General features: G+C 40.7%; 1 protein-coding gene across 1 annotated transcript in view; it reads right to left on the bottom strand.

The window, feature by feature from the left end:
• Positions 1 to 5,444: 5,444 nt before the first annotated feature.
• LOC143288546 (protein PALS2-like) overlaps positions 5,445 to 14,777 on the bottom strand; it is a 31,113-nt gene continuing 21,780 nt past the window's right edge. The window contains exons 14-15 of the mRNA XM_076597139.1: positions 13,468 to 13,500; positions 5,445 to 11,302 (exon numbers count right to left, since the gene is read on the bottom strand). Coding sequence (XP_076453254.1) covers positions 11,129 to 11,302; positions 13,468 to 13,500 — 207 coding nt within the window. The 3' untranslated portion in view covers positions 5,445 to 11,128. The remainder of the gene's footprint in view (positions 11,303 to 13,467; positions 13,501 to 14,777) is intronic.

The raw sequence follows: 14,777 nt of genomic DNA on the forward strand, positions 1-14,777 counted from the left end.
ATGCACATCAGTCGGTATACCTTAGTGCGAGGTCTGAATTAATACTGCGTGACACACACCGGCTGATCATGTAAGCACACACACGTGCATACTCGAGCGCACACACGCGCATACTCGCACACACGCACACACACACACACACACACACAGGCATGCATGCACGCACGCACGCACGCGCGCGCGCACACACACACACACAGAGCTGCAGTGGGAACCTCTCGCAGAAACTCGGAAGACAACACAACCGCCTCACCATGCTTATCATACAAGATCGACAACAGCAAAGTCAACATTGATAAGTCCTGATTTTACACCAAAGGGGACAGCGGGCCGGGCAAGGGGATCCAGAAGACCGTTCCAGAAATGAAGGAAACGACCGTGACCCAGCCCTCTGTGACAGTTAGCCAGCTAGCCATCTCGAAGCAACCTCCTAAAATTAGAAAGAGTTCAAAATGAAGCTATGAGGCTGATCCTTGGAACAACAAAAGACACGCCCACAGAAACCATGCGATACCTGCTTGACCTTCCTTCAGTGCAGGCCAGAAACAAGTTAGAACAGGTCAAGACCTGCTTCAAAGCATTAGAAAACCCTCAAAACCCACTGCATGACGCAGTCAAGGAGCCAAAAGGCAGCCGTCTAGGACGGGGAAGATCATGGATGGGGCAAGCAGAAAACAATCCAGCTAGTATGCCGACTACAAGGCCTGAAAGAAACAAAAGAATGGGAGAAAAACCCCGAAAACCTCAACCATCTATTCAACACAGCCATTTCACCCACTCTAGGAAGACATTGTCGGGAATGGCCAGAGGGCAAAACTGATGCGGAAGTGAAGCTACTCATAGAAGAAAACAGTAAAGAAGAGGACATCATCATATACACAGATGGCTCAGTCACCAAAGCCCAATCCGGTTGGGGATTCACTGCGAAACAAAATGGAAAAACAGTTAGGGAAGAGAATGCTGCCTACAAAGTCACAACCTCCAGCCTAACGATGGAAGTTGAAGCTGTGACACATGCCCTCCAGTGGCTATCGTCCATCCATACGCCCGGAAACCAACATGCCATGATTCTAACCGACTCAATGAACCTCATACAGAAAATTGAAAACGGAATGGGAAGCCCAGAGTGGCACAAGACAATGCGCAACTTTCAGATTAAAAAACTCACGTGGTCATACTGCCCGGGACATGCAGGTGTTAAGGGAAATGAGCGAGCTGACAGACTTGCTGGTAACGCAACACCAACGAGCGGCCTACATCTAGGAAAATCGGAAATCCTCAGAAAAGTCAAAGAATATAAAAAAGAACAGGTACAAGGCCATCACACCATCGATCGCCTCAAAGAAATAAAAGCAGAGTGAGGGAGCGGCCGTATGTCTAACATGAAAGGTAGATCACGATGCTTTGCAAATCAAACAAATATCGGCATCATTTCCAAACCAACATTGCGCAAATTTCTTCAAAACGGAACAGAGTCTCTGTGGGCTTTTCCAAATACAATAGACTGAGCAACACACTAGACGCCACGTTCTTGGCATCAGAGATCTTTTTTAACAGGATATTGGAACGTATATATATATATATCTTTGTATATATGCGTGTGGGGTTGGGGGTGGGAGATATGGGCGTGTGTGTGTGTGTGCTTGTACAAGTAAGTGTTCATCTGTGTGTGTGTGTGTGTGTTTGTGTGTGTGTGTGTGTGTGTGTGTGTGTGTGTGTGCCGTGGAAGCTGCGATACGTAGACTAGAAATGAGTGTGTGGAGGAGGGGGGTAGAGGAGGTGCAGGGTACTGTGTGTGGTGTGTGTGTGTGTTGGAGCTCATGTACGTTTATATGTATTTGACTGTGCTTTCATATCTGTGAAACTGCATGTTTGGTGCATATTTGTTATGCATGTGTGGGTGTATGTGTGAATGTGTGTCTTCATGTTTTACATTTATTTGCTTATTTATCATCATTGTTGTCTTATTTATTAATTAATTATTATTATTATTATTATTATTATCATTGCTACTACCTTTTTATATTATAATCATTATTTATTTATTTATGTAAGCTTATCTATTATTTATTCACCTTTTTTTCTCAAGGCCTGACTAAGCGCGTTGGGTTACGCTGCTGGTCAGGCATCTGCTTGGCAGATGTGGTGTAGCGTATAATGGATTTGTCCGAACGCAGTGACGCCTCCTTGAGCTACTGAAACTGAAACTGAAACTAGCCAGAAGACTGTTCCAGGAACGAAGGAAACGACCCACCCAGTTTCTTTCCCAGGACCCTGCGCCAGCCAGTCGGGCAACCTGCCATCCCGGCAGCCTCACGGATATTCACTCCTTCGTTGGATCTTTTCCAGGCCGGTCTGGGTCATCGGGATCGTATTTACACATTTATAGGTCAGTGGTCTGGGTCAGCGAACTGGCTGCGTCTGCCAAGAACCATAATCACGTACTGAGCTGCGCTGTTTGTGCATGGTTTTTACCCTTTCCGACCCAGTCATTCTGAGAAACAGCCCACATGCTTTTCACACCCATTCAGACTTCACCGACGGGCGCAATTGCCGAATGGTTAAAGCGTTGGACTTTCAATCTGAGCCCGGGTCCCGGGTTCGAATCTCGGTGACGGCGCCTGGTGGGTAAAGGGTGGAGATTTTTCCGATCTCCCATGTCAACATATGTGCAGACCTGCTAGTGGCTGAACCCCCTTCGTGTGTATACGCAAGCAAAATATCAAATACGCACGTTACAGATCCTGTAATCCATGTCAGCGTTCGGTGGGTTATGGAAACAAGTACATGCCCAGCATGCACACCCCCGAAAGCGGAGTATGGCTGCCTACATGGCGGGGTAAAAACGGTCATACACGTAAAAGCCCACTCGTGTATATACGAGTGAACGTGGGAGTTGCAGCCCACGAACAAAGAAGAAGAAGAAGGAGACTTCACCGTTGGACTAGGAACAGAAGAGAATAGAACAGAACAGAATATGTCTTTATTATCAAATATACCGGGGTCACCGTGGCAAGGAATATTGGTGGGGGAAGGGGGGTGGGGGTGGGGGTGGGATATTACATAACAAGGTACGAACATAAAATTAATCGAAAATCATACACAAACACAGATACAGTAGAAATTAGGATACATACAAGCAGAGCCTGTCCGCTCCAGTTCCTGAAGAAATGGAACAGCCTGGGGGGGTCTGGCAAATTCTGATAGGTTGAAAAGCATCAATTTAACAAAGTACCTTTTAATGTTCTTTTAAGGTTCTTCTTCTTCCTTCGTGGGCTGCAACTCCCATGTTCACTCGTTTGTACACGAGTGAACTTTTACATGTATGACCGTTTTTAACCCGCCATGTAGCTGGGCAGCCATACTCTGTTTTCGGGGGTAGATTAGCTTGAAAAGCATCAATTTTAAAAAGTACCCTTTTCACCTTAAGGAGTGATCTCTCTTTTGCCATCGTTAGATTATCTTCTTAATTTCATTGTCTGCATGTTACTTTTTTCTTTTTTTAAATCACTCGTTTTGATAGTAAAGGTGATCCCCAGCACATTCAAAATTGCCTGGATCCCAATGAAAATTTCTGTCCTTCATAAATCTTACCAATCAAAAGAGAAGAAGAAGAAGAAGAAGAAGAAGAAGAAGAACATAAGGTCAGTATTGCGTATTTTGGACCAGTCAGCATGTTTTGAGGCGCACTTGAAACTGAAACTAGACAACCAAAACTGAAAGTAAAGTAGTGGGGGGATGGGTGGGAGAGGAGGGTGTTTGTGGTACGAGTTAGGGTCTCTTTTGTGAATAGCAGCAGTGATTAAATCCTTGATCTCCAACCTTCCAGTATTTCCTCGTAACTCTAGTTTCAGTTTGAAGTAGCTGCAAAGCATTCAGAGTGATCCATGTAAATTACACCTCACCTGGTTAAAAAAAAAGAAAAGAAAAAAAAGGGCAGAGTGTGTGAGGCTGGCTGACGGAAGCTTGTGGACTGACCTTCTTCTTCTGCGTTTGTGGGCTGCAACTCCCACGTTCACTCGTATGTACACATGTGGGCTTTTATGTGTATGACCGTTTTTACCCTGCCATGTAGGCAGCCATACTCCGTTTTCGGGGGTTTGCATGCTGGGTATGTTCTTGTTTCCATGACCCACCGAACGCTGACATGGATTACAGGATCTTTAACGTGCATATTTGATCTTCTGCTTGCATATACACACGAAGGGGGTTCAGGCACTAGCAGGTCTGCACATATGTTGACCTGGGAGATCATAAAAATCTCCACCCTTCACCCACCAGGCGCCGTCACCGTGATTCGAATCCGGGACCCTCAGATTGACAGTCCAACGCTTTAACCACTCGGCTATTGCGCCCGTCTTGTGGACTGACCCATATCCATCTAAATAAAAGAAGCTCCCCAAAACCCCATTTGTAAAAAAAAACACGTGACCTTGATTACAGCAGCTGTTTGTTTACTAATCTCAAAAACAGAGATGATGTTCCCGGCTGTTCACATCCTAACTCTCAAGTTTTTTTGTTTGTTTGCTTTGTTAATGTTTTACACAAACCTAGGACAGGCCCTCAAGCCCTGGTCAGAGCGTTGGGTTATGCAAGAGTCAGGCATTTGCTCCTTTATTTTTTAATCTGTCCGCACAGTCTGACACCTCCTTAACTCTCTCCATACGAACGGCGAAAGAGATGACGTTAACAGCGTTTCACCCCAATTACCATCATCAAAATATTGCAAGCGGAAGGCTCTTATACTGAAGACGTGAATGTTGACAAAAAATACCACAATTCTGACGACGGAAGCTAAAGGTTGGATCATTCGGACACCCACTGACATCCGAGGGGTCTGTGTAGAGGAGAAGAGAGGACTGGCTGTACTGAGTGAGTTAAGACTGACGCTGAAACTGAAACAACAAAAACTTAACGAGTAGCAGTTGACGGGTTGTTAATCTTGCGACCTGTAAGTTTCATTCACATGATACAGAATGTTTTCAGCTGAAGAGTGCCGAGGAATTGAAATGTGATGCATGGCAAGTTTTGTTCCTTTTCTATTTTGCATTTAACAAAATCTTATGGTGATGGCACCAGTTCTGAGTGAGGGCATCTCTAACTGTACGTGTGTGATATTTTGTACATTTAAATGTACAAAGATTTGTTTATTGAAACTGTGGCATGTGTGTATATGCAAACATAGATATGTGCATATGAGAGCATATGTATGTATTACCATGTATGCGTAACTACACAAGCAATTTATGTGATTTTGAAGTGTGTGTGTGTGTGTGTGTGTGTGTGTGCCAACACATAACAATTATTGTCTTTGTGTAAATCAGCATGTGCATGCTGAGCATATTACCAATTTTCTTTCTGATGGGATATCATGTTGGTCATCGCTTTCATTTTTTTCTTTCTTCTCTCAAACTCTCAGAAAGAATCACAAAACAGCAAAAGGAAATATGTGTTTAATTTCATTGCTGGATATTGGTGGAAATTCACAACCAAATCACCTTGATACAAACAACAATGCACAAATATCTGCTTTAACAGTCATTTGAAAATATAGTCATTTGCTAAAAGTGGAATTCCTTAAAAACAATGAAATGATGTAAGGATTATTCAGACTGTATTTGCATAGAAGATATGTATAAATATATAATGTGTGATGTGGCATCACACCTGAAACTATATTCTCAAGAACATATATTTGAATCTAAGTCACAGCTGTAATATTCATATACAATTCACACACGCACACACACAAAGTTAAAAAACAAAGGTGGGAAACGAAAAATAATTGTTCACCTATACTATTACATAACCTTTGGATAAATAATTTTCTAAAAAACATACCTTCATTGGCAATGGCACCTTTAGGTTACACATGTTTGCATACTGTTATCAATGAAAATATAACTCCTCATTTTTTGAACAATAGAACAAATAAATGTTCTTACTGGACCAGAAGATATTTCTGTTTATAACCTTTTAAAAAAAACCAACAACTGGTCATGGATTTTTATGGTGAATATTGTAAATTTACAATGACGCAATCAATAACTTTTTTTTCAAGTGAATAATGAGCCAAGATTGAATTTTTTAGGGGATTCAAATATTTAGAACCCCCCTCCCCCTCTCCCCCGAAACCAAAAACATTCAGCACCACTTCAACGAAGGAAAGGAAAACTCAAGGAAAATATAGGACCTACCTACATTCATTTACACAGTCTGATTAAAAATGGGAAAGAGAGAGAGAGAGAGAGAGAGAGAGAGAGAGAGAGAGAGAGAAGAAGAAGAAGAAGAAGAAGAAGAAGAAATAAGCACTAGGTTTCCTGAAAACTGCAGCTGACAACAACTGATACACAAATCTGATCACAATCACATACGGTGATATCAGAATAGCTCTATCATAGATGAAATGAAATACAAAATGCAAATGACATGGCAGCAAGTCTACCAACTATAAACGGGAAAGACTGAACAAAGAGAACAAAGAGAGTTTTGTTCTGCAAAGTGAAGAAAAAGAAAAAAAAAAAAGAAAGAAAAAGAGCACACACACAAAGCTGAGCAAAATCAAAACAATGACATGAATGTTTTAAACATGGATCAAAAAGTCTTTCAGTTATATATACACATATGCATCATTATATATGGAGCTTGCTTTTTAAGCTGGGAATGTAAAAGTGATGTAAAAATGAGTTATTAGTCATACAGACAGGCACTGATTACATCTACAAATATGTAAATAAATGTAACACAATAATAAGATACTGGAATGTAACAGTAAAATACTGAGGAAAAAAGCCCCCACACCCCACCCACCACACATATATATGCATGCTCTCACATTTTCTCCCAGAACAGATAAAAAAAACAACCCCACACACATCAACACATTCACACATACTTCCAAACAAACAAGCAACACTCAGACTGAGACAGACAGAGGGAGATCATAAGCTGTGTCCAAAAATACACCTGGAATTTTCGAAAACAAAGATTTACCAACCTAAGCAAAGGTGAAACAACTTTAAAACAAGATCCTCTGAATTCACAAGTAAATCATTTCCTGACAGATATTTTCTCATGAAGACTGGATAAACAATGAAATAGGATTATTTCTTTTATCATTTCATGGATCAAGATGAACTAAATTTACAAGTAAATCATTTCCAGAAAGATATTTTCTCATGAAAACAGGATAAACAATGAAACAGGATTATTTCTTTTATCATTATAATGGATCAAGATGAACTAAATTTACAAGTAATTCATTTCCAGGAAGATATTTTCTCACAAAGACAGGATAAACAACTAAATAGGGTTATTTCTTTTATCATTATAATGGTTCAGATCAACTAAATTTACAAGAAATTAATTTACAGGAAGATATTTTCTCACGAAGACAGGATAAACAACGAAATAGGATTATTTCTTTCATCATTTCATGGATCAAGATCAACTGAATTTACAAGGAAGATATGATCTCATGAAGACAGGATAAACAATGAAATATGATTATTTCTTTTATCATCATAATGGATCAACAAGCCAGAACCTTTTAAAATTTCATACAGATGAAAGTAAATATCTTCAGTTTAAAGTCTCACATTATCTATCTCACATGTACAGACAAAATTCTTCTGAATGACAGTGCAAAATATTTGTTATAGAATTGTGGAAATGTTTTCCATGAACTATGTACAGTAAATCGATCCCTTCCTGGATGGACTTTCACTCTGTCTGAGATGTCAACATTCAGCTCAGGTAGGCAGAAAGGTGTCAAGTTTAAAACCAGTGTGCTGTGTGAGTGATGTATGCATATGTAAGTGAGAGTTCCTGTGTACCTGCATATTCTGAGGTCACAAAGTACATTGCCAAAATCTTGCTGACTTATCAAACATCACAAACACATTTGACAGGATTTTTTCAAATGATGGGGTCCGTAAAAAGGTCACACTCAAACAAGTCTTGCACACATTTATGTCACACGAGCAATTCAAGTGTGCGTATGCACTAAAAGTGTTCACAAGTGTTGGCATATTCTGAATAAATGAGAAAACATTTGTTCACCCAAAATATGGCACACAAGAGCTTAAGAAAGCATGAAGTGAAAATCGCTGCATGTAAGAGTGACAAACAGCAAAACCTGCTGCCTAAAAAGTCTATACTTGTAATATCCACAAAAAGACAATAAAAAGATCATTAATGTTCTGTCATGTGCATATCATGTTGGTGAATAACACATAGAGAAAGAAAAAAGTAAAAGGCTGGTAAAAGGTAAATACGGTAACTAATATACATATCCAGAGTAAAGCACAAATCTTTCAACGTTTGACAAATAAAAGGTTTCTGTTGTTGTTGTATTTTACCAACATAATAAACGGAACAAAAATATGTTTCAATTACTTTTGTCATGGAATAAAAAGGTCACTGCTGCCCAAATTATACACGCAGCACAAAAATGACCTTGTAAAAAGTATCGAGACAAAAACTGTTCTCAGTCGGAGACATACAATGTTAAAAGTATGTGGTGTATAACGCTACATAATGTATTCATGGAACCTTCTTGTCAAAACATTACCGTTACACCTCCCCACACCTAACTCTCACCTGTTCTGTTTGAACAACATATTCTTCGCTCTGAACATGGCTGATTTACATTCACAGGTTTCCCTCAATCAACACAAACTGTCCCCTACAATGAAAATTCAAACAAAATCATAACAACAGACCAAAGCATTAGCAAAACACTGAGCAAATTGTGGAAAAGGTATCAGTATCAGTAGCTCAAGGAGGTGTCACTGCATTCGGTCGAATTCATATACGCTACACCACATCTGCCAAGCAGATGCCTGACCAACAGTGTAACCCAACGCGCTTAGTCAGGCCTTAAGAAAAAAAAGAAGTAAAATAACCAAAAAAAGACCCCCAAAAAAAACATTGTGGAAAAAACAATGACAACAAAAGAGTACAAAAGAGTACCAAGGCCAAACCCTGACACAGATTTTGGACTGATGTCATCCCCTTGTTCAGGTTTCACAGACTGAAGAAATATAGTTGTCTCTTTGTTTGCCTCATCTCACCCACACCACCATTTTATATCCCCACCCACCTTCATCCTATAGAAATCATCATGTAGTGTGTGTGTTTACTGTGAGTGTGCGTGCATGCGCTTGTGTGTTCATTCTTTTGCTTAATGTGTGTGTGTGTGTGTGTGTGTGATTGTCGTTATCTACAATTTGTGGAACAGTGTATATAGACATACATGTTGTTTTTCTTGTTTTCAAGTGCTGTTGTACGCTGTTATGCACTAATTGTATATGTATATATTCATGTCAGGCATTCAAAGCCCATTGTGTGGGAAGTTTGCACCATATAAGTACTATATATTATCACTATTATTAACATCATAAAGCAAACGGTGCAAGGTCTAACGGAAAACTGGCCAACGGAAACCAGCGTCTCCAGAACTAAAACCAGAGAAATACTGAAGGCCACGCAAAAGAAGCCAGCATTACAAACAGAAATTATTGATGAATATAATCATATACATATCTATAGGCCTTGACCAAACATCCACAGAGCAACAGAACAACCTGACCTGAAGGATGCAAGCCATCGTGCAGTTAAACTCAGCTCTGTCCCTCCACATAAGCAGCACCGTAGGACAAAACAGAAGGCACGGCAAGGTGGGTGTCTGCCGCAGGACAACGAACCCCTACTCCTTTTACTTGACCCAAGTCTCTAGGAACGTTTGACAAGGAAAAATAGGAATGTTTGACAAGGAAGATTAGGAACGTCTGACAAGGAAGATTAGGAACGAAGATTAGGAACGTTTGACAAGGAAAAATAGGAATGTTTGATGTTTGACAAAGAAAAATAGGAATGTTTGAACATTTGACAAGGAAAAATAGGAACGTTTGACAAGGAAAAATAGGAATGTTTGACAAGGAAAAATACCCCCAGGAATGTTTGACATGGAAAAATTGGAATGTTTGACAAGGGAAAATAGGAACGTTTGTACGTTAGGAACGTTTGACAAGGAAAAATAGGAAAGTTTGGCAAGGAAAAATAGAAACGTTTGACAAGGAAAAATAGGAACAAGGAAAATAGGAACTTTGACAAGGAAAAATAGGAACTTTTGACAAGGAAAAATAAGAACGTTTGAACATTTGACAAGGAAAAATAGGAATGTTTGACAAGGAAAAATACCTCCAGGAATGTTTGACAAGGAAAAATAGGAACGTTTGAACGTTTGACAAGCAAAAATAGGAGCATATGACAAGGAAAAATAGGAACGTTTGAAATAGCAACATTTGACAAGGAAAAATAGTTGACAAGGAAAAATAGGAACGTTTGACAAGGAGAAATACCTCCAGGAACATTTGACAAGGAAAAATACCTACAAACTCTGTACTTTCTCCAGTTTTCAGTTTCAAGGTGTCAAACCGTGTTGATCAATCAGTATATGCAACACCATGTCTGCTGTTAAAAAAAACACACACAAAAAAACAACAACAAACAAACAAACAAAAAAACATGTTGTGCTGATCAGGTCTTTCAACAACAAAAATCCACGCAGTTTTGACAAAGTTCATGGGTGGTCATCCTGAAAAACAAACTGTGCATGCAGTGAAAATAGTCTGCACTGTCATTCTGCTCATGCTGTTGATTCTTTCCAGACGATGGAGACCAATTTAGCAAACTGGTGGATTCTGCTCATGGTGTTGACTACTTCCAGTCGATATGGACAATTCAGACTTCTGGTGCATTCTGCTCTGGTTGTTGACTACTTCCAGTCGATATGGACAATTCAGACTTCTGGTGCATTCTGCTCTGGTTGTTGACTACTTCCAGTCGATATGGACAATTCAGACTTCTGGTGAATTCTTCTCATGGTGTTGACTACTTCTAGTCAAAATGGACAATTTAGACTTCTGGTGAATTCTTCTCATGGTGTTGACTACTTCCAGTCGATATGGACAATTCAGACTTCTGGTGCATTCTGCTCTGGTTGTTGACTACTTCCAGTCGATGGGAACAATTTAGACTTCTGGTGCATTCTGCTCTGGTTGTTGACTACTTCCAGTCGATGGGAACAATTTAGACTTCTGGCACATTCTGCTCATGTTGTTGATTATTTCCAGTCGACGGGGACCCATTTAGCGTTCTGGTGCATTCTACTCATTGTGTCTCTCAGGAATTCATAGGTGGTGTTGAAATCGTCGTTGACGATTGTCTCGTCAAAGTAGCTGCGATAACTCTTCTCAATTAATTGGCTCTCTTGTACCGTCTGGATGAACATCTCCTCCTGGTGGGAAGAAACAGAATGACTGCTGTGAAAAAAAAAGTATCATTAAGTCATACTGATTTCTGTAAAGTATAATAATCTAGGTCTGTGAAGACGCTATGGGCTTGTAAAGTTTCGGGGACAAAGAAAAAAAAAGTGGAATCATGTCATGAGTTGTGCTCAAGATCAAACTATGGAAAGAAGATAGTACTGTATTACATTATCATTTTTTCTCACACCAGATCTTTCTGTGTGAAATTCAAGCTGCTCTCTCCAGGGAGAACGCGTCACTACAGTGCAGCACCACCCATACCCATATATATCATTTTCTTTTTTCTGTGTGCAAGTGTATTTGTTTTTCTAACAAAATAGAATTTTTTTCAACAGAATTCTGTCACGGACAACCATTCTGCTGCTATGGGTTCTTTTACATGCACTAAAAGAATGCTGCACACCAGACTTTAGTTTATCATCTCACCCGCATGACTAGCACCCAGACCACCACTCAAGGTCCAGTGGAGAGGGAGAAAATGCTGGTGAGTGTGGGATTTGATCCCGTGCGATCAGATTCTCTCTCACTTCCTGGACAGGTGTGTTACTACTTGGCCACCACTCCACCAAGGCAATGATGATGATGATGATGATATGATGATGATGATGATGGTATGATGATGATGATGATGGTGATGATATGATGATGATGATGATGATGACATGATGATAATGACGACAATAGTGATGATGACAATGATGATGATGACGATGATGACATGATGATGATGATGATGATGATGATGTTGACGACAATGGTGATGACGATGACGATGGTGATGATGACATGATCATGATGATGATGATATGATGATGATGATGATGGTGATGATGATGATGAAGATGATGGTGATGATGATGATGATGATAATATGATGATGATGACGACGACAATGATGATGGTGATGATATGATGATGATGATGACGATGATGGTGATATAATGATGATGATGATGATGGTGATGATAATGATATGATGATGATGATGACATGATGATAATGACGACAATAGTGATGATGACAAGGATGATGATGACGGTGATGACATGATGATGACGATGACAATGATGTTGACGACAATGGTGATGACGATGACGATGGTGATGATGACATGATGATGATGATGATATGATGATGATGGTGATGATATGATGATGATGATGATGGTGATGATGATGATGATAATATGATGATGATGATGACGACGACAATGATGATGGTGATGATATGATGATGATGATGACGATGATGGTGATATAATGATGATGACGATGATGATGACAATGGTGATGATGATGACGACGATGATAATGATGATGGTAATGACGACGATGATGGTGATGATGACGATGATCATCATGACGATGATGGTGATGATGATGATGACAGCGATGATGATGATGATGATGGAGATGATGGTGATGATGATTTCATGATGATGATGGTTATAAAGATGATATGATGGTGATATGATGATGATAATGATGATGATGGTGATATCATGATGATGATGATGGTGGTGATATGATGATGATAATGATGATGGTGATACAAAGATGTGATGATGATGATGATATGACGACGACGACAATGATGATGATGATGTTTTTCTGCTACACTGCAAGCTGTCAGTGTCACACAACCGGTGTGAGTGTGTGTGTATGTGTGTGTGTGTGTGTTTGTGAATGCCTGCATGAGTATGTATCTGCTTTGTCTCTAAGTATGTGTATCTGTATGTGTCTGTGTCTGTCTACCAATGCCTGCACTGTCGTCTGTTCTCTCTGTGTTGTGCATGTGTGTGTGTGTGTGTGTGTGTGTGTGTGTGTTTGTCTGTGTGTGTGTCTGTATGTGTGCTGTTGTTGTGTAACTTTCATTTAATGTCTTTTCACACATGCAACATTTGACAAATATGTGTGTGTGTGCACGCATGCGTATGTATGACCGTACATACATATTTCCATCCATCCACATATATATATATATATCTATACATATATGTGTGTGTGTGTGTGTGTGTGTGAGCGTTCAGAACTGCATGAGCGTGTGAAATTCATGAAGATGAAAAGAGATCAGTGAACAGGTTGTATCAAAGCAGTGAGACATTACTGATTCCATGTGACAGTGCTGTACTCACCTGGAACAGCTCTTTCAGGGTGGCTCGAGATGACTGTGGACAAGAGAATAAAACACACAGTGCATCATTACGGTCATCAGTAAAACAAGCATAGTGTATGATTACAGTCATCAGTAAAACACACAGTGTATGTTTTCGGTCATCAATAAAACACATATAGTGTATGATTACGGTCATCAGTAAAACACACAGTGTATGATTACGGCCATCAGTAAAACACGCAGAGTATGATTACGGCCATCAGTAAAACACACAGTGTATGTTTTCGGTCATCAATAAAACCCACATAGTGTATGATTACGGTCATCAGTAAAACACACAGTGTATGATTATGGCCATCAGTAAAACACACAATGAATGATTACAGTCATCAGTAAAACACGCAGTGTATGATTACGGCCATCAGTAAAACACGCAGTGTATGATTACGGCCATCAGTAAAACACACAGTGTATGATTATGGCCATCAGTAAAACACACAATGAATGATTACAGTCATCAGTAAAACACACAGTGTATGATTACGGTCATCAGTAAAACACAGTGTATGATTATGGCCATCAGTAAAACACACACAGTCTGATTTTGGTCATCATTATTTGTCAGGGTACATGCTTGTGGGGTGGGGCGATGTGTCTGGGTACATATTGGGGTGGGGGGAAGGGACGGTGTGTTGGGGTACATATAGGGGTGGGGACAGGGGGTGTCAGGGTACATATTGGGGTGGGCGGCAGGGACAGTGGTGGTGTGTGTCAGGGTACATATAGGGGTAGGGGTGGGGTGGTGTGTCAGGGTATATATAGGGGTGGGGACGTGTGTTGTGTCAGGGTACATATAAAGGGTGGGGGTGGGATGGTGTGTCAGGGTACATATAGGGGTGGAGGTGGGGTGGTGTGTCAGGGTACATATAAGGGTGGGGGTGGGGGTGGGGTGGTGTCAGGGTACATAGGGGGTGGGGTGGTGTCAGGGTACATAGAGGGGTGGGGACAGGGGCGGTGTGTCATGGTACATATAGGGGTGGGGACAGGGGTGGTGTGTCAGGGTACATATAGGGGTGGGGTGGTGTGTCAGGGTACATATAGGGGTGGGGATGGGGTGGTGTATCAGGGCACATATAGGTGTGGGGACAGGGACATGGGTTGTGTATCAGGGTACATATAGGGGTGGGGTGGTTTATCAGGGTACATACAGGGGTGGGGTGGTGTGTCAGGGTACATGCAGAGATGGGGTGGTGTGTCAGGGTACATGTAGGGGTGGGAGTGGGGTGGTGTGTCAGGGTACATATAGGGGTAGGGTGGTGTGTCAGGATA

This window comes from Babylonia areolata, chromosome 12 (genome assembly GCF_041734735.1).
Source record: "Babylonia areolata isolate BAREFJ2019XMU chromosome 12, ASM4173473v1, whole genome shotgun sequence".
Lineage (NCBI taxonomy): Eukaryota > Metazoa > Mollusca > Gastropoda > Neogastropoda > Buccinidae > Babylonia > Babylonia areolata.